This window comes from Oncorhynchus mykiss, chromosome 3, assembly GCF_013265735.2.
Source record: "Oncorhynchus mykiss isolate Arlee chromosome 3, USDA_OmykA_1.1, whole genome shotgun sequence".
Taxonomy (NCBI): Eukaryota; Metazoa; Chordata; class Actinopteri; order Salmoniformes; family Salmonidae; genus Oncorhynchus; species Oncorhynchus mykiss.
In genome coordinates, this window is record NC_048567.1 from 3,217,543 (window position 1) to 3,242,488 (window position 24,946).

Below are 24,946 nucleotides of genomic sequence, written 5' to 3' on the forward strand. Positions count from 1 at the left end.
AGTAGGGCCAAGAGTTCTTCATGACCTGACCAGGAAGTTCTCTGGTCTCCACTTATAGTTCAGGGAAAACTCCTGGCCCTAACCATGAGATGTAACACATTCTATTTATTTGTCTCTTTGAACATGATCTTATTTAAAAGTACCCCAAGGAACTCTTCTGAACCTGATAAGCGTTAACAAAATCTTAGTAAAATAATGTCTTCTACAAACTATCAAGGTTTCTGGTCTTGGCTTCATGGCTCTTTCCAGAGTTTCCTCTACAGGTGCATTGGTGTGACTCTGCAGCAGTGTTCCAATAAGGAAGTGGTCCAGAAGCAGCTACAGGAGATGCTGATCAGTGCACGACACAACGACGCCATCGAGAGAGCGGTAAAAACCTCTTCGTCCCCGTTTGAGTCAGGCCATGATCCTCTTGATAGCATTTGCTTTTATTTATCATCATATGTTCAGCGTGACCTGTGATGTAATTGTCTGTGTAAGGCAGAGCGTCGCCGGGCAGAACAGTCTTTCTTTGTGCAGCTGAATTGCCCAGTTAAGACAGTCTTGTGACATGTACTCCTAAGCCTTTGCTTATTTTCAAAGGGAGGTCACGTCTGCCTTCCTAAGCTGTAATCTGTGTCTAGTGTTAAGTTTCCCCTCATTTCCGTTGTATTTTAACCAGATGATTGGGAATGGTGGTGTTTTTACAGTCTTTAGGCCTAATAGAGAGTGGTAGTGAAATTGTAATGCCGGTGTTAATGATAATCTAGATGTACTGTTTGGTCATTGGAGGCTGAAGTGTCCATTAAACTGTGCTAATAGGGTGGGGTAATGGGTTTCCAGGGTGTCGCCATGGGGATCGGGCTGTGTGCAAGCAGTCATCTCGATGCCACTCTGGCCAAACTGGACGACTTCGGGAAATCTGACGCCTTCAAGAAAGCCTCAGGAATATTCAGCCTGCTCAAAGTTAGTGTGCTATTCCTGTTTTTATTTTCATTGTAGGTGGATAAACACAAACGTGGCAATGTCTGCCTGCCTTGGAGGTTCTATCTACACCGTACAGTCAGCAATTTAACACGTTCAGATTGAAGATTTTATGGAGTTTGTTGATTTCTTTCTACTACTTTGAGCATTTGATTGAGCCTGCCTGGAGTGCCAGGTACAGTAGGCACAGTTTGCACTTTTGGGACTATTCCATTGGTTCCATTTCACCAGACAAGCTCGATCAAGCCCTGCTAAAGTCATTTTAAAGGAAACGTGTACAGGTATTGAAAAACTGATTTTTAATTAGCCTAATTTATATATTTGAAGGTTTTTATAAAGTTGACAGCTTTTTAGTCCACTACTAGGCTCAATCTGTGGGAGACCAAGCCCCTACACCGTAATCTTCCCATCTCTACCACCTCCTCCTCAGGACAAGAATGACTTGGATGTAGAGAAGATGAAGAGCACGTTGATCCTGTGTTATGGTTACGTAGCGCTCCACGCCCCAGAGGACCAGATCCTGTCCCGCATCGACTCAGACATCCTCCGCAGCATCAGTAAGCACTTCAACACCAAGGTAAGGAGCTAGGGCTTGGTTGCTCCACCACATCCCTTTAATAAAGCTAGTCCACAACGTTTCGACCCACGAGGGAATCTCTGTCAGGAAGGCCTGGATGAAACAGACAGCCAGCATCTCTCAAATTTAAATAGTTCTTTAGATGTTGTCATCAGTCTCAATGGACCAGTTTTGGCCTTCAGGGCACATAGTCACAAAGTTGTAGTGCTGATCTGGGATCAGTTTTAAATCATAATGAATAAGAGGGGGGGGACCTGACCCTAGATCAGCACTCCTACTCTGAGACACTACAGGCCCAGGCCTTCATCAGCATAAAGACTGAAGAGAGTTAGTTTGGGTGTTACATTTGGTTGCCCATACTGTTAGAGTACAGAGGCCGCCAGGGACCGACCTGTTAAATGCCCCTACATGTCCTATAAAGAGGTGCGGCCTGTCAAATGAAACCCCACTCCCATCTCCAACCATCCAGTTATCCCCCCCATTGCAGAGAGAGGAAATAATGACTGAGCGATACCCGTTGCTGATCACCACATAGCACTGTGTTTTACCATCGACTTGTAGTGTTTTCTCTTTCCTCAATGGCAGCGTCAGCTAGCGTAGTTAGAATAGCTGCAGTTTCACATTATTCCTGAATCTATTTTTTACCGTTGGCCCAGTGAGCATGCTTGGGTTGGCATGGTACCGAGTGACCTCACCGAGAAGAAGTTCTGTGAGCATGTGTGGGTTGGCATGGTACTGAGTGACCTCACAGAGCAGAAGTTGTGATAAGGCTGAGTCTGATGGAGTTAAGACATGCTGGTCAGACAGAGGATCCATCCCAAAATGCACCCTATTCCCTATATAGTGCACTATATAGTGAATTTGGGATGTACACAGACAGTCGGTCAGGCTTACTGCTCACAATTACATACAGGTGGTTATATCGTTAAAACCAACGATGGGTCATAATTGAGGTATTTGAAAGGTACATAAAACCACACAGCACAAACCACAGTGAAAGGAATGTGTGATTATATCAACCAGTTGGAGAAGTCACGCTATGTTTTAGTGTTTCAAATGTCTCACTCCTATTATTCAGGAGGTCTCTGTCTCTCCATGGCTACCGATGAACCTGGTTTATATCCTCGGGTTCTTCTCCTGTAGCTGCCGGCCATATGCTTAGCATCACAATGACTGTCTGAAAACTAGCCTCCATAGTTGTCTTGGTTAAATGAGACCTGTTAAACTGCAGCCTTCAGGGGCCACTGCCAATGTACACTATGACCTCCAGATGTCCACTTGAATTGGATCATGGGATTTTATGTTAGGGTGGGTCATTGGACACACACACACACACACACACACACACGGTGTTTAATGTTAAGAAGCCGAGTCTATATCCATCGAGTCGTTTGGGTTCCACACAGGGCTCATTTAATTGGCTACGGCTAGTTGGCTAGCACTGTAACATTTGCTAACCTTTTTACTGCAATGTGGAAATAGAGGTTGAGTTCATCTGTATCTGTGAGACATTTAATGTATGGCTGTCCCATACCATGGTTAACCATCTAACCGGGGAACACTGTAGTCTGATAACATTTTCTTAATGAGGGGAAAGAGCATATTCTCTTCTCTTTAGGGGGATGGGATATATTCTCGTCTAGTAGCGTACACTTGTGGATTAAACTCCTTGTTGCTTTTATGTTGTGCAGGTTCTGGGAATTAAAATAGAGACCAAGGTACCGTGACTGGACCCTAATGAAGGATCCTCTGTCTCTCTCACTAAAACTCCTCTAACAATCTCTTCTCTCTAGAACGCTGCTGCTTCAACTTTCTGAACTTTTAGAAGTAAATGGCTCTAGTTGAAAGATCAGCACCTCATGTAGTTATGATGGGAGGCAGTGTATTTGTTTGCCTCTGTTTCAGAAGTTCAGAACGTTTAGTGCTTTTGAATGTTCCACTAACATGGTCGGACACTATGGTGTTTCTGAATGCCCTCCATGTCCTACTAACACGGTCTGACACTGGTGTTTCTAGGGCCTTGTGGTTTCCTCTTTGATCGACGACACACACCAGCTCTTAGGTTGTGATGCCAAATCAGATGGTGGAATTTGATGTTCAAATTCTTTTTCCCCTTCCAGATCGCAAAGCTTACATTTCTGTCTGACATTTAGTCTGCAAATCAAGGCATGGATGATCGTTCTTTAAAAATACACCCTCTACTCTGATTGTTTCATTCATATTGACCTGTATCTACACATTGATTTTTAAGCCAACTGAAAAGTAGTCAAATTCATCTTCAGTAGAATGTGTGACTTACCCAACCATAAGCTGTTGTTTCTTATGCCATTTTCTGAAACAGTTCTATTATTGAGATGCTCTTATCAAGTTTTTTACTTTTTTTTTTATGGACCCCTGACATTTTCAACAAAATCTAAAAATCACTACGGTTGAAACCCTTGTTCTTGCTCTAGGCTATCCAGCTATCTCTAGATGTTTTATGAATGGCATAGGAACCTTTTTAGAATCAGGGTAAGTGACTGTCTATGTATGCTTGAGGGCTGCACTATACAACTAATATTTGGTTGTCTTGCTCACAATGATGCGAACAAACTAAACCTCGGACTGCTATCGCCAATTGCCATGAACACAGTCTGAAGCTGTGTGTTTGTCTCTGTCCGTGTTTTTGTTGTGTTTGTGCCTGTCTCCCTGTCTCTGTGTGTGTGTACGCTGTATCCCCCCCCCCGTCAGGACCTGACCATGAAGCTGAGTCTGATTCAGAGTGTGGGCCTCATAGCCAGGGCCATCAGCACCGTCGTACGTAATCAGGGCTACATGTTCGTCCGCAAGCAGGAACTCATGGGAGTCATGATGGTCAGTGTTTGTCATGTTTATGTACTCTGTTGTGTCGTTGTTAGGACAGTGTTATGTCGCCCTTATGATGGAGGGTTACATTAAATGTTACTGGATTTAGATCACACCAACTGTAAAACATTGTTTATGACTGCCTATGACAGCTGTTATATCTTAGGTAGCTGTTAGAAAGGCTTTATGATATAAGGGCTGCTACAGTCAAGTGGTTCTGATTGTGTTGACCCATCTCAATATCTTCCTTTTATTGAAGGATTTTATCAAGGCAGAACCCACGGATGCCATGCGGACTCCGGTTCGCCACCTTGTGATGACCACGTGTGCCAACCTCATGTATCCTTTAATGCCCAGAGGTGTGCTAGTGGGTTGCATATTGGAACAGAGCCCAGAGATGTCAGCCTGTCAGGAGCTTGTCAGTACCAGGTGTTTCATCTTCCTCTCGGGTTGTAAAAATCAGGGAACTTTCCCCAAACTCCCAGGTTTTCCAGAAATCCTGGTTGGAAGATTCTGGATATTCCTTCCCTCCTGATTCCAGGAATCTTCCAACCAGGATGTCTGGAAAACCTGGGCAGTTTTTGCAACCCTAGCCTCTACTGAGTGACATCGTTGGTCCTTGACCCCAGGTTGACCCCAGTAACCTGGAGCCGGCGCTGACGGAGAATGAGAACTTTGATATGCTGCGGACGTGTCTGAACGGTGTGTACGGCCTTCCCCCGGTGAACACTCCGGACAAGGACAGGGGAAAAGACGAGGAGGTGCTGGAGCCCCAACAGAGAGAGGTGAGATCTGAAGCATCTCAATACCTCGTTGTGATTCTTCACCGTCAGTGGGTTGCTGTAGTCAACAGGTGCACAAACCTGGAGGGGGAGCAAAATGAGAATTACTGTACATGTAGGTACATTAACCGTTATTCATACAAATCAACCAATCCATATTGCAAAGGAAGTTTGTTCTTGATTCAGTATAATTGATCTTGACCTAAGTGCAATCAAATCAATGCATCAAGGACATTTCATAGTCAGTGGATTGACATGGGGTGAGTCACAAGCCATGTGACTAAAGCAGGAAGTGATTTATTATGTATCCTGTTATAGAGAAACCTAATAGTTATGTTCAACTTTAGGACACATGAACAACCTCAAGTATACACATACTGTATGCACAGACCTTCTCTCTGTGTGTAGACATACAGTCATCTCAACATAAACCTGCACTTTATTCCTTCACACTCATTTTGTGAAAGTATGAAACAGGGTGTTTGCGGGTCCTTAAATGAATAAATGATTTTTTTAAAAATCTGATTTGAAGACCTAAAAATGCCTTAAATTCAGTTTAAGTGTCTTAAATAATGTGACGGAGATGACTACACTGTTTTACAATGTGCTTCTGCGTAATTGTTGCTACTTTGACAAAACAACAATATTAAATAACAATCGAACCGCACTTTCAAGATGTTAGGTGTGTGTCGCGGGAGAGAAGGTAGCCTATACAATCAGACAACAACCCGATCTGGGATGATAAACAGACATTGTCCTTCTTACCTAATACATTTAGCTTGTGTTGGTGATGAGGCTCCACAACGTTCCTGCAGATTGTTTTGGTTGTAAAAACATGTTTTGCTCAACAGTAATGTGCATTAATCTGCTTCCTGAAATGAAAGTATCTGCGCTGTTTCGCTGCTGACTTACACACGGAGTGAAGGGAGAGATGCGTTCTGATAAGAGCATACTGACAGTTGAGCAACATTTTAGAAATGTAATTGTGGGAAAGACTTAGTTGTTTTAAAACAACTACTGTTACTGTTAAGAGTAGAGTCTCAGCCTTGTGTATCCCTGTAAAAATAATTTCTGTCAAGATGGAGGAAATGACACCACTTTACAAACGGATGATGAGCCAGGGGAACGGAGAGGAGCGTACCATCTGGGGTGAATACAATGGGACGTTTTTGTAGGATGTTACATTTACTGTTGGATCAATTGCGTTGCTACCCAGCAACAATATCATATTTAGAGTTAGCACTCTAGCTAATGTGTTTTGAGTTTCCACTTCCTCGGGCAGCAGGTAGCCTAGCGGTTAGAGCGTTGGGCCTGTAACCAAAAGGTTGCTGGTTTCAATATCTGACTAGACAAGGTGAAAAATCTGAGCAAGGCACCTCAACCCTAATTAGCTCCAGGGGTGTCGCACTACTATGGCTGACCCTTTAAAGCCAACACATTTCACTGCACCGATCTGGTGTATGTGACATAACATATTTATTTGTATCATTATGTAGTGTATGGCCTAGGACAATATACACAAACTTGCAGGCAAATAAATCAAACTAATATTTGATTATTCTGGATCCTATTCTGTTATTGCACATCAGAATAACTATCATGCATTCCCTGAACAAGTTAGATGAAATGTCTATAATAATGTCTTTGCACTGGGTAAAGTCAGTCTTGGAGCCTTCCCTCTCAGCTACCTTGCTTCAAAGTACCGCCATTTGATCCTGGATTCACTGAATGAGTTATTTTATTAGACTCTTTTGGTTGTAGGCTAATGTTCTAGTCGTATCCCATAATAATTATTGGATAATGGACTTTTGTTCCAGCGTGGACTTTTGTGTGGACGTTTGTTCCAGCCCCAGTCTAACACGTCAGATTCTACCAATCAGCTGCTCAACAGGACCTTGTTAATCTGACTCAGTGCTGAATCAAACGCCTGCACACCCAGTGACCTGGTTCTCCAGGTGGAGAGTTGACCACATGTTTATACACTTACTGTGCTGCGTTTGTGACTTGAAGGATTTGTTCACAGTGGTATGGTGGTGATGTTATGAAGTATCATTGTTGCAGGTATAGGTATCGAAGCCTTCGTTTGTGATCTAGCTAATGATTGGGCCAGCCTAAACAAATGCAGATGGGCAACCCCATGCTTCAGCCATCTATAGCCTAGCAGCCCAGGAATCATCACCTAGATTCAGACGCAGGCTAATTAAAACAAAACCAAAATTCATTTTTTTTATTGAGCGGATGGAACATAATGACTAATAATTTGTAGACTAAACATTGACCACAATAAGCCCAAACAGGTATGTTTGACTAATACATGATCATGTCCAACCTTGTTTATATTTGTGTACGATCACGTGTCTCTCTCTAATGCGTGGGAATGCTTGGGAACAGTCTTCAATTCACCTTCATGGAACCAGCAGATACCCTGACAGTGGAGATGGTAAAGCTTCTGTCTACTGCTTTTCCCTCAGGCGTTATACAAAGACACCTTCAATGCTCTTCAGGAGTTGTTGAGGAATATTCTTGCAAGAGACCTGAATCCAGACGGACTCCAGAGTGTTTTCAAGGTAAGTTGGTGATAAGAAGTATACGCTTAAACGTTGACTTATTTATACCTTGATCTTAAACTCCACTTTGACCCTGTCTTTGGTTGTCCTCAGCACATTGAGGAGTGGTTGAGTTCTGGTCAGGGTCATGAGAGGGAGAGGGCGATGAACACCACCGCTCACATCCTAGAGTTCTACTTCAACAACCTCCACGTCAAAGTGAGTCAGAACTTCTGCAAACCCTTCTTTCTCAGGTAATATTTGGACCTTACTAGCTGAAGTCCTTGAGTTCTGTAGACATGAACTAACAGCAAATATAGCTGTGTTTGTGTTCTTCAAAATGTTTGAGATGCCATAATGTTCAGTAGTGTATCTTATGAGCTGCCCGATGTTTGCAGTGGTTCTAAAGGCCCATTTGGTAGGAATATGGGGCTTGTGGTACCAGCACCACAAAATACTGAAGGACATGGAAATAAATCATCCAGAACTCCTGGGGAACCGTAGAAGTTGATAAAAGTGCTTCTTTATTGTTAAAGGGATTCTTGTGGATTTTTGCAATGAGGCCATTTATTTACTTTCCCAGACTCTGATGAACAGGTGAACTGCACTAGAAGTCTATGGGTATCTGCTAGCAGCAGCCTTGTAGATACCAATATACTTTGTCATTGCGCTAACGCTAGTTAGCATTGGCTTGCGAAACAACCTCTAATTTCCTTAATACTGGACACAGAGTCATAAAAATGGTATCCACAAGTGGGGGAAGTAGATACAGGGCCTCATTGCCAAAATCCTGAAGGATCCCTTTAAACGTGGAACCAACCCATAGCCTTAATCTGGGTGTTCTGTCTTTTGTAGAACATGGTAACCTTCCACAACCTGGGTTCTCTCCTGGGCCGCCTGGCCCCCCGATGCACCGACCCCAACCCCCTGGTCCGCAGGGCAGCCATCGACTGCATCTATACCCTGCTCTACATCCAGCTACGCTACGAAGGTAACACACATCACTACACACACACACACACCACTACACACACACACACACTGTCTCTGATTCAGTACGCCTTGTTTTGTTTAGTTTCCTATTCTCTGGCGACCAGCTTAACTCCCCCAGCGACCAGCTTAACTCCCCCAGCGACCAGCTTAACTCCCCCAGCGACCAGCATAACTCCCCCAGCGACCAGCTTAACTCCCCCAGCGACCAGCTTAACTCCCCCAGCGACCAATACAGCCCATTTGTGGGCACCTTTAATACGCGAAACTCTGGTTCCATTCCAAAGGGCACCCTATTCCCTATATAGGGCCCATAAGGCTCTGGCTCACTATATAGCGAATGGGCTGCCATTTGGGAAGCACACCTCTGTGTGCCATTCCGCTGGGAGGGAGATTTCAGGGTGTGGAGCTCAGCTGCAGCTGGTCTCATTGTCTCCCTGCCCTGGCGCTAGGCTTCTCTCTGGACTATAAAGACGACTCTGTGGAGAGACTGATCACACTGAGGGAGAGCATGGACAACCCAGACCACTCTGTCCTCTACAAGACCTGCTCCGAGCTGGCCAAGGTGAGGATAGGAGAATACAGCATTACATAGTCAAACATATTTACACATTGTTTCACCTTGGGTTTCAAAATTCTGGTCAACTCTTTCTGGAAAACCGGAGAATTTCGGGAAAGTTACTGGAATTTTGCAACTCTGCTTTCATAATGTGTCTTTATTTTGTCTGTCTTTTCCCCTCATCTGTGTAGATCATCAGTAAGCGTCTGCCCCAGCAGCAGCTCAACACTCTGATCTTCATGTTGATTGAGGGGCTGGTGGACTCCCAGTCTAACTGCTCCAGAGCCTCCAGTGTTCTACTCAACACCCTGCTGAAGAACAGAGGAGCTGGACTACAAGACCTGGTTGGCTCTCACACTCACTGGCTCTCACACTCACTGGCTCTCTCACTCACTGGCTCTCTCACTCACTGGCTCTCTCACTCACTGGCTCTCTCACTCACATTCACCCCCTCTAAATGATCTGTGTGTGTCAGGTATCAGAGATGCTGGAGGTGCTTCACATCCGTCTGCAGATGATCAGTGAGGAGCAGGTGAAGGTGTCTGTGGCCCAGTCCATCCTCATCCTGGCTACACAGCACCTCCAGACTGTCATCAACACACTCATCTCCTACCCCCTGCCCTTCGACAGGTGAGAACCATCTCTCTTCCTCTCCTCCATCTCCTACCACCTGCCCTTCGACAGGTGAGAACCATCTCTCTCTTCTATCTCCCCTCTGTTCAACAAGGAAGATTCCTCTGTCTTTGTTTCTCCATTTGACATGTTAATTCTCTCACACTCACACACACACACACACACACACACACACACACACACACACACACACACACGAGTGAGACTCCATGTATCTTCCAACCAGTATTTCTGGAGAACTGATGGGTTTGGGGAAAGTTAGACATTTTGCAACCCTGTGTGTAGAAGCAGAGGAAATGTTTTCACTGCCTCCCATTCAAAGTGAGCCCTACCCCTCATGGTCACTTCTCCCTGTGTGATCCCCAGTTGGAGCTGTGAGATGTGGATTGCCCTGGGGGCAGACAGTAAACTGGCCTCTCAGATCATGGAGATGTTGATGGAGAAGCTCAACATCATGGTACCCTACGTGGACAAGAAGGAGTCCATGATGAGAGGAGGCCTCACCAAGGTGGCCACCAGTCACCCTCTAGCTGTGAGTAGCAGGTTGTAGAGTGCTATGATGAGACTGTAGATGTCTGGGTAATGGTGTGTTGCTAGGTTTATTTGTGTCAAATGTACAAGTCTGAGCAATCATTTTCTATGCTATTCTATTGTGTCAGATGACCTGTGCCCTGAAGGAGATGATGCTGAATGGGCAGAGCCAGGAGGCTGTGGTGTCCCTGTTCCCCCAGCTCTTCAGCTCCCTGCTGGTCCGCCTGGGCTCCAGCGTGGGGGTCACACTACCCAAAGACATCAACAGCTCCGGAACAAACAGGAAGAGCCCCACCAAACTGGCCGCAGGCTTCGACGTGTGCGGGTGGGTTAGGAGACGACATACGCTAGCTAGCACATACTGTATCATAAGACACACGGGCTGGAGTGCACTCCATTAGATAATCTGGAGAGCCACTGTTAGAAAATAACTAGAGGTTAGGTCCTACAGGGGTCCACATGTACCTCCCAGAAAATGTCATACCGGAAATCATCCAAACATGTAAATATACACTTAGTACTGGTGACATACGATATGAAGTTATCAGTACAGGTAATGACAGTATCTGTTTCACTGATCATAGTTACCATACAATGTGAAGTTGTGAAAATGAAGTTCCTTCAGGAAAAATGTAGTTATTTTTATTCAAGGTTTAACTCCTTTGTCTGTGTGTGTTCCTGGGTCTGCAGGGTAGCGGTGGAGGCGCTGCGGATCCTCCTGGCCCGGGCCCAGCTGGACCATGTAGTTAAACCCCTGGACCAGGAGGGGGCCTGGGACAAGATGAAGGACCCCCAGCAGCACATCACCGGGGTCACCCTCCTCGCCAGGTACACCCTGACCCTGGCTTCATGTCCACATCCTGGTTCAACCCTAACCTCAGCCCTAACTCTTTCTTCATGATATGTACAGTATAGCTACCCTATATGCTGTACCAGTTAGTGTGAGAGGTGTGTTGTTGTTTTCAGGGCCATGGCCAAACACGCAGGCCCTCGTCTCCCGGCCATAGTGGAGTGTCTGTGCCCCTGTCTCAACAACATCTACGAGTGTCAGAGGGTCACTATCACAGCCTTCTTCTCTGAGGTGAGCCAAGCCCAGGGCCCACTGTTGTAGGTCTGTGAGGTGAGCCAAGCCCAGGGCCCACTGTTGTAGGTCTGTGAGGTGAGCCAAGCCCAGGGACCACTGTTGTAGGTCTGTGAGGTGAGCCAAGCCCAGGGCCCACTGTTGTAGGTCTTTAAAGAGGGAATATGGTAGAATGTCCACCACCACACTGATTATACCTATCCAGACCCTTCACATCTGCAAACATATACATCCTGTGTCACACCAACCAATTTGGATGCAATTTCTGTTGCAGATGCAAGTGACATCAGCTTTGCTGATACACAAAGCAATTAAAATGCAATATAAATTGCATGCAACATCCAACCCTGTAATACATCATGGTATCATAAAAAAAAAATGTGCCAAACGTTTGGTAATTGTAACATAATTGTTATAGACAATGCTGGCTGTAAAATTTAGATAGTTAGTGAAAATGTTGCTGTTTTGCCAAGCTACTGTAACTAGCTAGCAAACCAAGCTAGCGAGGAGCTAAGTTAGCTAGCTAGTGCAGTTCATGTTGGACAGAAAGGTCTGGGGGAGGAGACGGGTTAAAGAAGGATCTTTAAGCCTTGAGACAATTGAGATGGATTGTGTATGTGTGCCATTCAGATGCTGAATGGGCAAGACAATACAGAAGTGTCTTTGAACAGGGTATGGTAGTACAGTAGGTTCCAGGCACACTGATTTGTGTCAAGAACTGCAACTCTGCTTACTAAGCTAACATTTTGTTGATGTATTTAACCCCTTAGTTTAATGCTTAAACTATCTCCATAAAGTTCCATGTATATTTTTTTAAAGTGGTGCACGGCTACCTTCAGACTAGTCTTATGAGGGTTGTGGGTGTCCTGGAGCAAAACAACTGACATGTACGTGGTTGTGAGGGTCATATTAGTGTGTAGCCCAAACTGTTCAAACACTACAGACAGAAGTTGGCAGATCGGATGTACCGACTTCAGACGATTCCCGTGATGCTTGTGGGGGGGTCGTAAGGTAAAACATGGTGTTGGAGGGGGGGCTGCCCACATCTAGGGGGTTGTAGAGGTGTGACAGAGTTAGGATGTCAAACTGGACATAGTGGCTTTACAGTATTATAATACTTAGAAGGAATTGCATTTTAATTGCTGTTGTCACCAGGAGTCAAAGTAGTTTACATTGCATTTGTTGTGCTTTTGTAGGTCTCCTTCATGTATATCTCAATGTACCGGCTTCACACTGTGTTCTGTCTCCGTGGCTAACGCTAGTTGCTGAACCACTGTGTTCTGTCTCTGTGGCTAACGCTAGTTGCTGAACCACTGTGTTCTGTCTCTGTGGCTAATGCTAGTTGCTGAACCACTGTGTTCTGTCTCTGTGGCTAATGCTAGTTGCTGAACCACTGTGTTCTGTCTCTGTGGCTAATGCTAGTTGCTGAACCACTGTGTTCTGTCTCTGTGGGTAACGCTAGTTGCTGAACCACTGTGTTCTGTCTCTGTGGGTAACGCTAGTTGCTGAACCACTGGCTTCACACTGTTCTGTCTCTGTGGGTAACGCTTGTTGCTGAACAACTGTGTTCTGTCTCTGTGGGTAACGCTAGTTGCTGAACCACCACGTGGTGACAGAGCTGATGATGATGGATGTCCTGATGAACAACATGATGGAGCGTATCTCTGACCCCAGCTGTACCGTCCGCATGCTGGCCGTCAGGGGGCTGGGGAACATCGCTGTGGGATCACCTGAGAAGGTACATATGGAGGGGGGAGGGGAGGTGCTGGTTGTCAGGGGGCTGGGGAACATCGCTGTGGGATCACCTGAGAAGGTACGTATGGAGGGAGGATGGGAGGTGCTGGTTGTCAGGGGGCTGGGGAACATCGCTGTGAGATCACCTGAGAAGGTACATATGGAGGGGGAGGGGAGGTGCTGGTTGTCAGGGGGCTGGGGAACATCGCTGTGAGATCACCTGAGAAGGTACATATGGAGGGGGAGGGGAGGTGCTGGTTGTCAGGGGGCTGGGGAACATCGCTGTGGGATCACCTGAGAAGGTACGTATGGAGGGAGGATGGGAGGTGCTGGTTGTCAGGGGGCTGGGGAACATCGCTGTGAGATCACCTGAGAAGGTACGTATGGAGGGAGGATGGGAGGTGCTGGTTGTCAGGGGGCTGGGGAACATCGCTGTGAGATCACCTGAGAAGGTACATATGGAGGGGGAGGGGAGGTGCTGGTTGTCAGGGGGCTGGGGAACATCGCTGTGAGATCACCTGAGAAGGTACATATGGAGGGGGGATGGGAGGTGCTGGTTGTCAGGGGGCTGGGGAACATCGCTGTGAGATCACCTGAGAAGGTACATATGGAGGGGGAGGGGAGGTGCTGGTTGTCAGGGGGCTGGGGAACATCGCTGTGAGATCACCTGAGAAGGTACATATGGAGGGGGGATGGGAGGTGCTGGTTGTCAGGGGGCTGGGGAACATCGCTGTGAGATCACCTGAGAAGGTACATATGGAGGGGGGATGGGAGGTGCTGGTTGTCAGGGGGCTGGGGAACATCGCTGTGGGATCACCTGAGAAGGTACATATGCAGGGGGAGGGGAGGTGCTGGTTGTCAGGGGGCTGGGGAACATCGCTGTGGGATCACCTGAGAAGGTACATATGGAGGGGGAGGGGAGGTGCTGGTTGTCAGGGGGCTGGGGAACATCGCTGTGGGATCACCTGAGAAGGTACGTATGGAGGGAGGATGGGAGGTGCTGGTTGTCAGGGGGCTGGGGAACATCGCTGTGAGATCACCTGAGAAGGTACATATGGAGGGGGAGGGGAGGTGCTAGTTGTCAGGGGGCTGGGGAACATCGCTGTGAGATCACCTGAGAAGGTACATATGGAGGGGGAGGGGAGGTGCTGGTTGTCAGGGGGCTGGGGAACATCGCTGTGGGATCACCTGAGAAGGTACATATGGAGGGGGGAGGGGAGGTGCTAGTTGTCAGGGGGCTGGGGAACATCGCTGTGAGATCACCTGAGAAGGTACATATGGAGGGGGGATGGGAGGTGCTGGTTGTCAGGGGGCTGGGGAACATCGCCATAGGATCACCTGAGAAGATATGACTGATTAATCTTACCTCAATGTGGCAACATTACGCAGACAAAATGTATTAACAGAAGTTTCAAGAGATATCAGAGGGATCGGGTTAGGATATACTACAGAGCAGGAGCAATGAGTTAGCCAGATATATTTTATAAACAACCTAAAATATATATTGATTTTTCTGGTTCATTAAGACATCTGAACTGTGTTTTTGGTTGAATCAAATGCAAATTTTAAGCTTATATAAAATAAGTGATTTCAGAATATTTAGGCAAGTTATCTGGCTAATCCTACTTTGTAGTATATCCCTCTGGTCCAACCAAGACAGCAGCAGAGGGGAACAATGTTTCAGACAAATATGGATCTCTAGGTAATCACAACCTATACTTAATCTATTTTATAGGTAAATAAGTATGCCAAGGAGCTGCTGGCTGCTATGAGCTCTGGGATGGAGGAGAAGGACGACCCTGGGAAACGCATCACTCTGGAGGCCATGTCGGGCCTGTCCAAGGTGCTCCTCTACCTGGACAAGAAGAACGTCCAGCTGCTGGTCGTCTACATCTTCATGAAGATTAAACCCTTCCTGGAGAGTGTGAGTTGAGCAGATACACACTTCTATGTTGTCATGGTTACCACCCTGCTGTAGCCCACTGTTGTCATGCTAGAGTTACCACCCTGCTGCAGCCCACTGTTGTCATGGTAGCATTACCACCCTGCTGCAGCCCACTGCTAGATTGCCTCTGAAGCTAAGCAGGGTTGGTCCTGGTCGGTCCCTAGATAGGAGATCAGATGCTGCTGGAAGTGTTGTTGGAGGGCCAGTAAGAGGCACCCTTTCATCTGGTCTAAAAAAAAAATCCCAATGCCCCAGGGCAGTGATTGGGGACATTGCCCTGTGTAGGGTGCCGTCTTTCGGATGGGACGTTACAGGTGTCCTGACTCTCTGTGGTCACTAAAGATCCCATGGCACTTATTGTTAGAGTAGGGGTGTTAACTCTGGTGTCCTGGCTAAATTCCCAATCTGGCCCTCATACCGTCACCTAATCATCCCAAGCTTACTATTGGCTCATTCATCCCCCCCCCTCCTCTCCCCTATAACTATTCCCCAGGTCATTGCTGTAAATGGGAATGTGTTTTTCAGTCAACTTAACTGGTAGAGTTTGGGTTCAATCAAAATAAATAGAGGTGAATCCTGGTCCCTGTACATTGATTCCATGTCCAGTAGCTTTTGTCTATTGACTTTATTACTTTGGGGCGGCAGGTTCAGTGTGTGTTTTGATATTTTAACCTGTGTGTCGTGATTGCGTTTGGTGTAGGGGGACAAAATAAAGTGGGTAGCGCGTTGGACTTGTAACTGAAAGGTTGCTAGATCGAATCCCCGCACTGATAAGGTAAAAATCTGTCATTCTGCCCCTGAACAAGGCAGTTAACCGACTGTTCTTAGGCCATCATTGTCAATAAGAATTTGTTCTTCACTGACTTGCCTAGTTAAATAAAGAATAAATAAATAAAAAATAATACAATTACTGAAACTTTGCAAGGTTGCAAAATAGGTTTCTTATCTCAGGGGCCTTTTGTAGTTAATAACATAAGACATACAGTTTAACCTGATGTCACAAGTGTCATTGAGGTATATGTGGTTGGGTCTTTAAGCTTATTTGAACTATTCCTGACATAAGTCTAGCGTCTGGCACCCTAAAATATGCTTTTCTCTCTTGGTAACTCCCCTACCTGATAGATATAGATTAAGGTGAAATTACACCAATCCCTGACACGAAACCCAAACTGGCTGCGAGCGTGCTCCATCGTGCACACATTTATTTTGTCACTACACCAAACGCCATCACGACACACAGGTTAAAATATCAAAACAAACTCTTAACCAATTACATTCATTTGGGGACAGGTCGAAAAGCATTAAACATTCATGGCAATTTAGCTTGCACTTGCTAGCTAATTTGTCCTATTTATCTAGCTTGCTGTTGCTAGTTAATTTGTCCTGGGATATAAACATTAGGTTGTTATTTTACCTGAAATGCACAAGGTCCTCTACTCCACACATAAAAACGGTCAACCGAATTGTTTCTAGTCATCTCTCCTCCTTCCAGGCTTTTTCATCGTTTAACTTATATGATGATTGGCATCTAAAGTTTCATAGTATTACCACGACAACCGGCAGTCTTTCAATCACCCACGTGGGTATAACCAGTGAGGAGATGGCACGTGCGTACCTACTTCTATAAACCAATGAGGAGATGGGAGAGGCAGGACTTGCAGCGCGATCTGTGTCAGAAATAGGAATGACTTCTATTTTAGCCCTTGGCAACGCAGACGAGCAGTGTGGGTGCAATAATTGAATAACATGGATTCCTACATTTATTTTGCAGCGAGCGGTGTTGTCAGGGTATTAGAGACTAGTGGCCTCTGAGGAGGATGCTTGTGATGTGGCTACAACGTCTGAAACACATTTGTTAGGCTTATTACGTTTCACTTCTCAGAGAGAAGGCAAGATATATGTTTGATATTTGGTGTTTTGAGTTCCTAGTTTCTCAGGGCCAGATTTCTATCATGTAGAAGTTGACAGGGTCAAGAAAAGGACAACCTTGTTTCAATAAATGGATGTAAGACTGAGTCGCTCTGGATAAGAAGGGTTTGATCTACTAAATTACAGTGTTTTTAAATGATGGGTTTAGGTTGGATCCTCTGAAGGTTATCTAGGTCTACTGCTGTGTGTTAACGTTATGATGGGTTTAGTGTGGATCCTCTGAAGGTTATCTAGGTCTACTGCTGTGTGTTAATGTTATGATGGGTTTAGGTTGGATCCTCTGAAGGTTATCTAGGTCTACTGCTGTGTGTTAATGTTATGATGGGTTTAGTGTGGATCCTCTGAAGGTTATCTAGGTCTACTGGTGTGTGTTAATGTTATGATGGGTTTAGTGTGGATCCTCTGAAGGTTATCTAGGTCTACTGCTGTGTGTTAATGTTATGATGGGTTTAGGTTGGATCCTCTGAAGGTTATCTAGGTCTACTGCTGTGTGTTAATGTTATGATGGGTTTAGTGTGGATCCTCTGAAGGTTATCTAGGTCTACTGGTGTGTGTTAATGTTATGATGGGTTTAGTGTGGATCCTCTGAAGGTTATCTAGGTCTACTGCTGTGTGTTAACGTTATGATGGGTTTAGTGTGGATCCTCTGAAGGTTATCTAGGTCTACTGGTGTGTGTTAATGTTATGATGGGTTTAGGTTGGATCCTCTGAAGGTTATCTAGGTCTACTGCTGTGTGTTAACGTTATGATGGGTTTAGTGTGGATCCTCTGAAGGTTATCTAGGTCTACTGCTGTGTGTTAACGTTATGATGGGTTTAGTGTGGATCCTCTGAAGGTTATCTAGGTCTACTGGTGTGTGTTAATGTTATGATGGGTTTAGTGTGGATCCTCTAACTGCGCTCCTGTATTGTTGACCCAACAGGAGAATGATGAGATCCGCTGTGCCTCCATCATGCTCCTGGGGAACCTGTCTAAGTTTGGTTCAGGAGAACCTGTGTTCAAAGACCAGATCCACAACGTACTGGTCAGCCTGCTGCTGCACCTCAGTGACCCCAACCTGCAGGTGGTCAAGGTGGGTAACCTCACATCAACACTCAGGCAGTGGACTTGGGGAACTATGGTTCTACAAACTGGTTTGGTACACTATACCTGTTGTCTAGTTTTCTTTGCAGTCCTGTGCTTTACATACCTAGAATTAATCTGATATAGTCTGGTTTATATCATAGGATTCATCTGGTATAGTCTGGTTTATATCATAGATTCATCTGATATCGTCTGGCTTATGTCATAGATTCATCTGATATCGTCTGGCTTATGTCATAGATTCATCTGATATCGTCTGGCTTATGTCATAGATTCATCTGATATCGTCTGGCTTATATCATAGATTCATCTGATATCGTCTGGTTTATATCATAGATTCATCTGATATAGTCTGGTTTATGTCATAGATTCATCTGATATAGTCTGGTTTATATCATAGATAAGTAAATGATACGTTATTACGTCATGTGGATTGAATTGAAGCAGCCTTTGTGCAGAGACTCAGATGGTAGGCTAAAAGACTGTTTCCTGTCTGTTTTTCTGTGCAGGCGTGTAAGTATGCCATGCGAGTGTGTGCTCCAGTGGTGGGCTCAGAGCTCATCACCACTATGTTCCAGAACCATCTCCACGAGGACAAGAGTCTGCACTACGGAGAGTTCATCAACGACCTCACCAAATATATTGTGAGTTGAGCACTGTCTAATACTGTAATAGTCTACTCACATCCACAAACTGGTACAGACCTCACCGTCGGCCATCAAAACCAGTAGCGGAGATCTGGCGTCAGGAGGCGGAAATTATTTACCTACTGTAGTAAACAGCTTTTTAAATGCGTTGCACGCTATGCAATCACTAGAGCAGTTGCCTTGGAAACCCACCTTGAATAATGTTCTATTACAAAAGGTTAGTTATTTTTCTCTCTTTATATGATAGAACTGTTCTTTTGATTTGTCCCCAGATTCAAGACTTCCCTGGCATGCTCAACTTCTACCACATCACTGTCATCCAGTTCTTCAAAAGCAACTGGGCCGAGGTTCGGGCCGGCGCTGCCATGTTTATCGGTAGGTAGGGAAACTGGTTAGTGGGATGTCTCTGTTTCCTCAACTTCACCTCAACACCATGGTTGGGTTCTATTCCATTTCTATTCAGGAAGTACACTGAAATCCCAATTATCTTCAATGCTTTTCAATAAGGAAAATTGGAATTTGGTTTACCTTGTGAATTGACCTCAACCCTGCTCAACATGGCTCTGCTCTGTGTCTTAGCTTCTGTAGCTATCCCTTTGTAGTCATTCATGAGTTAGACAATTATTAGTCATTTTTCAGACAGTGTTCTGTTATTAATATTGGATAAATGTCATAATTAGTTGTAATTTTCAAGAAGAGAATATCAGTGAAGCTGTTTGCACAAACCAAATATTCTCTCTCATTTACCATGGTAGAGCTTTTCACTTAAACATTTATCTAATGAAATGTTAAAGGCCTTTATTTCTTTGTAGGTTTCCTTCTGGGTAATCTTCCTGAGGAATTATTTTCTCACATCAACATGGGGAGTGTGACCAAAGGTAGGCTGTTTCTCTAGTTCTGCTTCCCAGTGAGTTGGGCTTGTTGGACCGGTTGTAGTAGTCTGTGTGATGAGTACTCCTTCCATGTGATATAACTGTAACGGTGCTTGGGTATGTCGGGCCAGGAGTTATTCCTGCTCAGATCCAAGGGATCAGGGAAACCTCCTCATACTCATTGTCTTCTGTCTGACCAGGGAAACCTACCTCATACTCATGACCAGGGAAACCTCCTCATACTCATTGTCTTCTGTCTGACCAGGGAAACCTACCTCATACTCATTGTCTTCTCTCTGATCAGGGATCAGGGAAACCTCCTCATACTCATTGTCTTCTGTCTGACCAGGGAAACCTCCTCATACTCATTGTCTTCTCTCTGATCAGGGAAACCTACCTCAAACTCATTGTCTTCTCTCTGATCAGGGATCAGGGAAACCTCCTCATACTCATTGTCTTCTGTCTGATCAGGGAAACCTACCTCATACTCATTGTCTTCTGTCTGACCAGGGATCAGGGAAACCTCCTCATACTCATTGTCTTCTGTCTGGCCAGGGAAACCTCCTCATACTCATTGTCTTCTGTCTGACCAGGGAAACCTCCTCATACTCATTGTCTTCTGTCTGACCAGGGAAACCTCCCTCATACTCATTGTCTTCTCTCTGATCAGGGATCAGGGAAACCTCCTCATACTCATTGTCTTCTGTCTGACCAGGGAAACCTCCTCATACTCATCGTCTTCTCTCTGATCAGGGATCAGGGAAACCTCCTCATACTCATTGTCTTCTGTCTGATCAGGGAAACCTACCTCATACTCATTGTCTTCTGTCTGACCAGGGATCAGGGAAACCTACCTCATACTCATTGTCTTCTGTCTGACCAGGGATCAGGGAAACCTCCTCATACTCATTGTCTTCTGTCTGACCAGGGAAACCTCCTCATACTCATTGTCTTCTGTCTGACCAGGGAAACCTACCTCATACTCATTGTCTTCTGTCTGACCAGGGAAACCTACCTCATACTCATTGCCTTCTGTCTGATCAGGGATCAGGGAAACCTCCTCATACTCATTGTCTTCTGTCTGACCAGGGAAACCTACCTCATACTCATTGTCTTCTGTCTGACCAGGGATCAGGGAAACCTCCTCATACTCATTGTCTTCTGTCTGATCAGGGATCAGGAAAACCTACCTCATACTCATTGTCTTCTGTCTGACCAGGGAAACCTCCTCATACTCATTGTCTTCTCTCTGATCAGGGATCAGGGAAACCTCCTCATACTCATTGTCTTCTGTCTGATCAGGGAAACCTACCTCATACTCATTGTCTTCTGTCTGATCAGGGAAACCTACCTCATTGTCTTCTGTCTGACCAGGGAAACCTACCTCATACTCATTGTCTTCTGTCTGACCAGGGATCAGGGAAACCTCCTCATACTCATTGTCTTCTGTCTGACCAGGGAAACCTCCTCATACTCATTGTCTTCTGTCTGACCAGGGAAACCTACCTCATACTCATTGTCTTCTGTCTGATCAGGGATCAGGGAAACCTCCTCATACTCATTGTCTTCTGTCTGACCAGGGATCAGGGAAACCTCCTCATACTCATTGTCTTCTGTCTGACCAGGGAAACCTACCTCATACTCATTGTCTTCTGTCTGATCAGGGATCAGGGAAACCTCCTCATACTCATTGTCTTCTGTCTGACCAGGGAAACCTACCTCATACTCATTGTCTTCTGTCTGACCAGGGAAACCTACCTCATACTCATTGTATTCTCTCTGATCAGGGATCAGGGAAACCTCCTCATACTCATTGTCTTCTGTCTGACCAGGGAAACCTACCTCATACTCATTGTCTTCTGTCTGATCAGGGATCAGGGAAACCTCCTCATACTCATTGTCTTCTCTCTGATCAGGGATCAGGGAAACCTCCTCATACTCATTGTCTTCTGTCTGACCAGGGAAACCTACCTCATACTCATTGTCTTCTGTCTGATCAGGGATCAGGGAAACCTCCTCATACTCATTGTCTTCTGTCTGACCAGGGATCAGGGAAACCTCCTCATACTCATTGTCTTCTGTCTGACCAGGGAAACCTCCTCATACTCATTGTCTTCTGTCTGACCAGGGAAACCTACCTCATACTCATTGTCTTCTGTCTGATCAGTGTTGCATAGGAGTGATGTCACCTGGGGGAAGACAATGACCTCATACTGTGTTCTGTGTGTGGTGTCTCCCAGGTCTGGTCATGCTGCTCCAGGACCCAGACCCAGTGGTGAGAGTCAAGGCAGCTGAAGCTATGGGCCACTTCCATTGAACAGACACACATCCTGCCTGCCATTCATTATTCCATTAGCTGTTTTAGAGTTGTTCATGTTACTGTTTTCAACAAAGATGATCTGGTACTTCACATGTTGACAGTGCAACTTGAATTAGTCCATGAACGTATGTATTAGTGACCAAAGACTGTACCTCCATGTATAGAAAAACATGCATAGTACTTTGGAGCAGTATTATGAAATCTGTTGACACTTTTAGAATGTTGACAGTAGGTTAGATCAATTGGCCAATGGGCTTGACCTCTGCTGAGCTTAGTGTTTAGCTGAATTCCAAATGGAGCCCTATCCCCTCTTCCCTAGGCACTCCTGTAGACCTGAAGGGAATAGAACGGTGTAGGCAATATGGTAGTTACTTCCTTGGCCTCCTGATGGGATTTGCCTGCTGGATGGGATCTCCACCATATTGGTCATAGCTGTCTGTCACTTTCAGGTCAGGAAAAGGGGCTTGTGGGGAGGGGCTAGGGGTTGATCTCCAGCCTCCACTCCATTCACACTAGTCTAGTGGACCAACCCCTGAAACACACGTAGGGCTGGCACTATTACCCTGTAACCCACGGTTATGGATGAAGACTGTAAAGAATAACCTCCATTACCGTAGAAAATGAATGTGTGCAGTTAAGTCCCTTTCTTCTGCAACATGGACTCTTAACATGATTTATCTTTGTAATGTAGAATGTTCATTCAAATGATGTTAACTGGTGTGGCTCATGCAATGGAATGTACTGCACTTTTTGTAATGTCTATTGAGTTGAATCACCAAATCACAGCACATATTTTACTTCCTGCTTTGGTCCTATGGGTAGACTCGCAATGGCTGCCAGTCCACCCATAATGCCAACGTTGAGTTGAATGGGGACTCCCGTTTCTATGGCAGCACATGCAGTCAGGAACGGAGGAGAAATGTGCGTCTACATTTATTAATTTGTATTTATTTTGCTATTTGAACGGTTGTTACGGTGACCGCAGTCATTTGGCTGACCAAATTGCCGTCCTACAAAGCTCCATGACCGTCCACAGCCCTCCACTCAAGGATGAGCAGTTATCATCCACGTCCAAGGAGGCTGTCTGTCAGCGAGGACAGCCCAAAACCATCCCATGTACCTGTTCTTACACTTCTGAGGCAGAAGGGATTTCAGAGGCTCCATTTATTCTCGTGGTAGCATTGTTTAACAACAGAACTGCATCCTGAAACACTATTGTAGCTAGTTCAGAAAATGTCTTGTAGGAACAGGAGTTTTCTCCTGACCACGAGACCTCACCAGGACCTCACCAGGGGTGATACATTGAGGGCCCAGAGTTTCTACTTGTCAGGTCAGGGAAAACGCCTGGGTCACTTTCATTAGGACCACGCAACGGAAAATGAATATGGGAAGTTAGTCCCTCCCTGTTTTCAGTCAGTTTTCTTCCGTTTGGTGCCTAATGCATGTGACCCCTAGTCTTTATCTGTTCTTCTTTACCCCAGGTACAACATGTACGCAACCAGGCACTCCCGTGGAGTTGCCACAGTGCCAAATAATCAGACCTGGATTTAAATACTATTTGATTTATTTCAAAAGTAGTGTGGTTTACTTTAACCTGCCAGAGGGGCAGGGTTTGCAGTTTAGCCAGCGCTTTTCTATTGGTTCCATTGCCAGCAGGCAATCAGAATTAAGAACACCTAATGTACTTGAAATGATTTCAAATAGTATTTGAACCCATATCTACAAATAATAGTTTTACTGGGTAGCTACATTAAGATGGACGCAATAACCTTCTCTTTCTTTTCACATCGGTCCTAGTCTTCTCTCACTCTTTCTCTTAAAAGATGCACTTCACTTTTCTTTTCACATCGGTCCTAGTCTTCTCTCACTCTTTCTCTTAAAAGATGCACTTCACTTTTCTTTTCACATCGGTCCTAGTCTTCTCTCACTCTCTCTCTTAAAAGATGCACTTCACTTTTCTTTTCACATCGGTCCTAGTCTTCTCTCACTCTCTCTCTTAAAAGATGCACTTCACTTTTCTTTTCACATCGGTCCTAGTCTTCTCTCACTCTCTCTCTTAAAAGATGCACTTCACTTTTCTTTTCACATCGGTCCTAGTCTTCTCTCACTCTTTCTCTTAAAAGATGCACTTCACTTTTCCACTCCTGTCCGTTTCATGTGATTAGATTAGGGTACTGATTATAACAGGTTATGAGGTCTTAATAGATGACATTCCTGTCGAGGTTTTACGTTGCACTACTTAATCAGTCTGTCATTGTACACAGTGAATGACACATCCACATGTTTTTGTTGTGTTACTGATGGATAGAGATGTTTTACTGTGGTAAAGTGCAGTATAGGCGCTATTTAATGTGTTGCCTACATTGGGTAAAAGTCCTGGTCCTAAAGTACAGCTGGATTGGACCTGTGTGTCTGTCGGTGTCTGGGGTGTTGAAAGGTTACTGGGGATGATGGCTGTTCTGTTGGACCATTCTTTGTTAATGTAATATTTTAATGTGACATCTTTCAATAATGGACATGGGAAAAGTATCATGTATGCACACTGTGTCCATTTGAAACGGAAACAGGCCTATGACGTTGATGGAAATCATATTTTATTTACTAAATAAAACCTAAGATCCCTATAAAAATAACTGGTGTCCTGAGCCTTTTATGTCACAATTCTTCAAAGGAAAACACTAATACATAATACATCACATGGTTATTAAAGCTGTTTTATAAGGAAAGTATGGAGAAAGATGAATATATATAAAGGAAAGGTACTTCTATACTATTGAGGATATAAAGCTTACTGTACCTTTATGTGAAAGCTTATTTGATAACCTGTGGGAGTCCCCTGCTCTCCTCACACTCACAGCATTCATCTGGAAAGGCATCTGCCTGATGGAAGTGAATTGGGGAATAAGATTT

General features: G+C 45.0%; 1 protein-coding gene and 1 long non-coding RNA gene across 5 annotated transcripts in view; one reads left to right on the forward strand and one right to left on the reverse strand.

The window, feature by feature from the left end:
- Positions 1–24,669, forward strand: part of LOC110506857 (maestro heat-like repeat-containing protein family member 1) — a 39,788-nt gene extending 15,119 nt beyond the window's left edge. For 3 of the 4 annotated variants that reach the window (XM_036965891.1, XM_036965882.1, XM_036965885.1), the window contains exons 20-43: positions 250–369; positions 823–945; positions 1,394–1,540; positions 3,232–3,258; positions 4,271–4,393; positions 4,644–4,723; positions 5,025–5,169; positions 7,638–7,733; positions 7,827–7,931; positions 8,568–8,703; positions 9,155–9,267; positions 9,453–9,605; positions 9,737–9,891; positions 10,261–10,426; positions 10,554–10,750; positions 11,116–11,253; positions 11,392–11,506; positions 13,098–13,244; positions 14,976–15,164; positions 18,037–18,186; positions 18,707–18,841; positions 19,117–19,219; positions 19,657–19,722; positions 21,957–24,669. In XM_036965891.1, coding sequence (XP_036821786.1) covers positions 250–369; positions 823–945; positions 1,394–1,540; positions 3,232–3,258; positions 4,271–4,393; positions 4,644–4,723; positions 5,025–5,169; positions 7,638–7,733; positions 7,827–7,931; positions 8,568–8,703; positions 9,155–9,267; positions 9,453–9,605; positions 9,737–9,891; positions 10,261–10,426; positions 10,554–10,750; positions 11,116–11,253; positions 11,392–11,506; positions 13,098–13,244; positions 14,976–15,164; positions 18,037–18,186; positions 18,707–18,841; positions 19,117–19,219; positions 19,657–19,722; positions 21,957–22,033 — 3,006 coding nt within the window. In that variant the 3' untranslated portion in view covers positions 22,034–24,669. The remainder of the gene's footprint in view (positions 1–249; positions 370–822; positions 946–1,393; positions 1,541–3,231; positions 3,259–4,270; positions 4,394–4,643; positions 4,724–5,024; positions 5,170–7,637; positions 7,734–7,826; positions 7,932–8,567; positions 8,704–9,154; positions 9,268–9,452; positions 9,606–9,736; positions 9,892–10,260; positions 10,427–10,553; positions 10,751–11,115; positions 11,254–11,391; positions 11,507–13,097; positions 13,245–14,975; positions 15,165–18,036; positions 18,187–18,706; positions 18,842–19,116; positions 19,220–19,656; positions 19,723–21,956) is intronic. The other variant, XM_036965894.1, reaches the window with a different exon arrangement.
- Positions 19,933–20,477, reverse strand: LOC118944808. Its single transcript, XR_005040124.1, has 3 exons — positions 20,400–20,477; positions 20,034–20,353; positions 19,933–19,987 (listed from the first exon to the last, which is right to left on the reverse strand). It is a non-coding gene; the product is annotated as an uncharacterized LOC118944808 (long non-coding RNA).
- Positions 24,670–24,946: the final 277 nt, after the last annotated feature.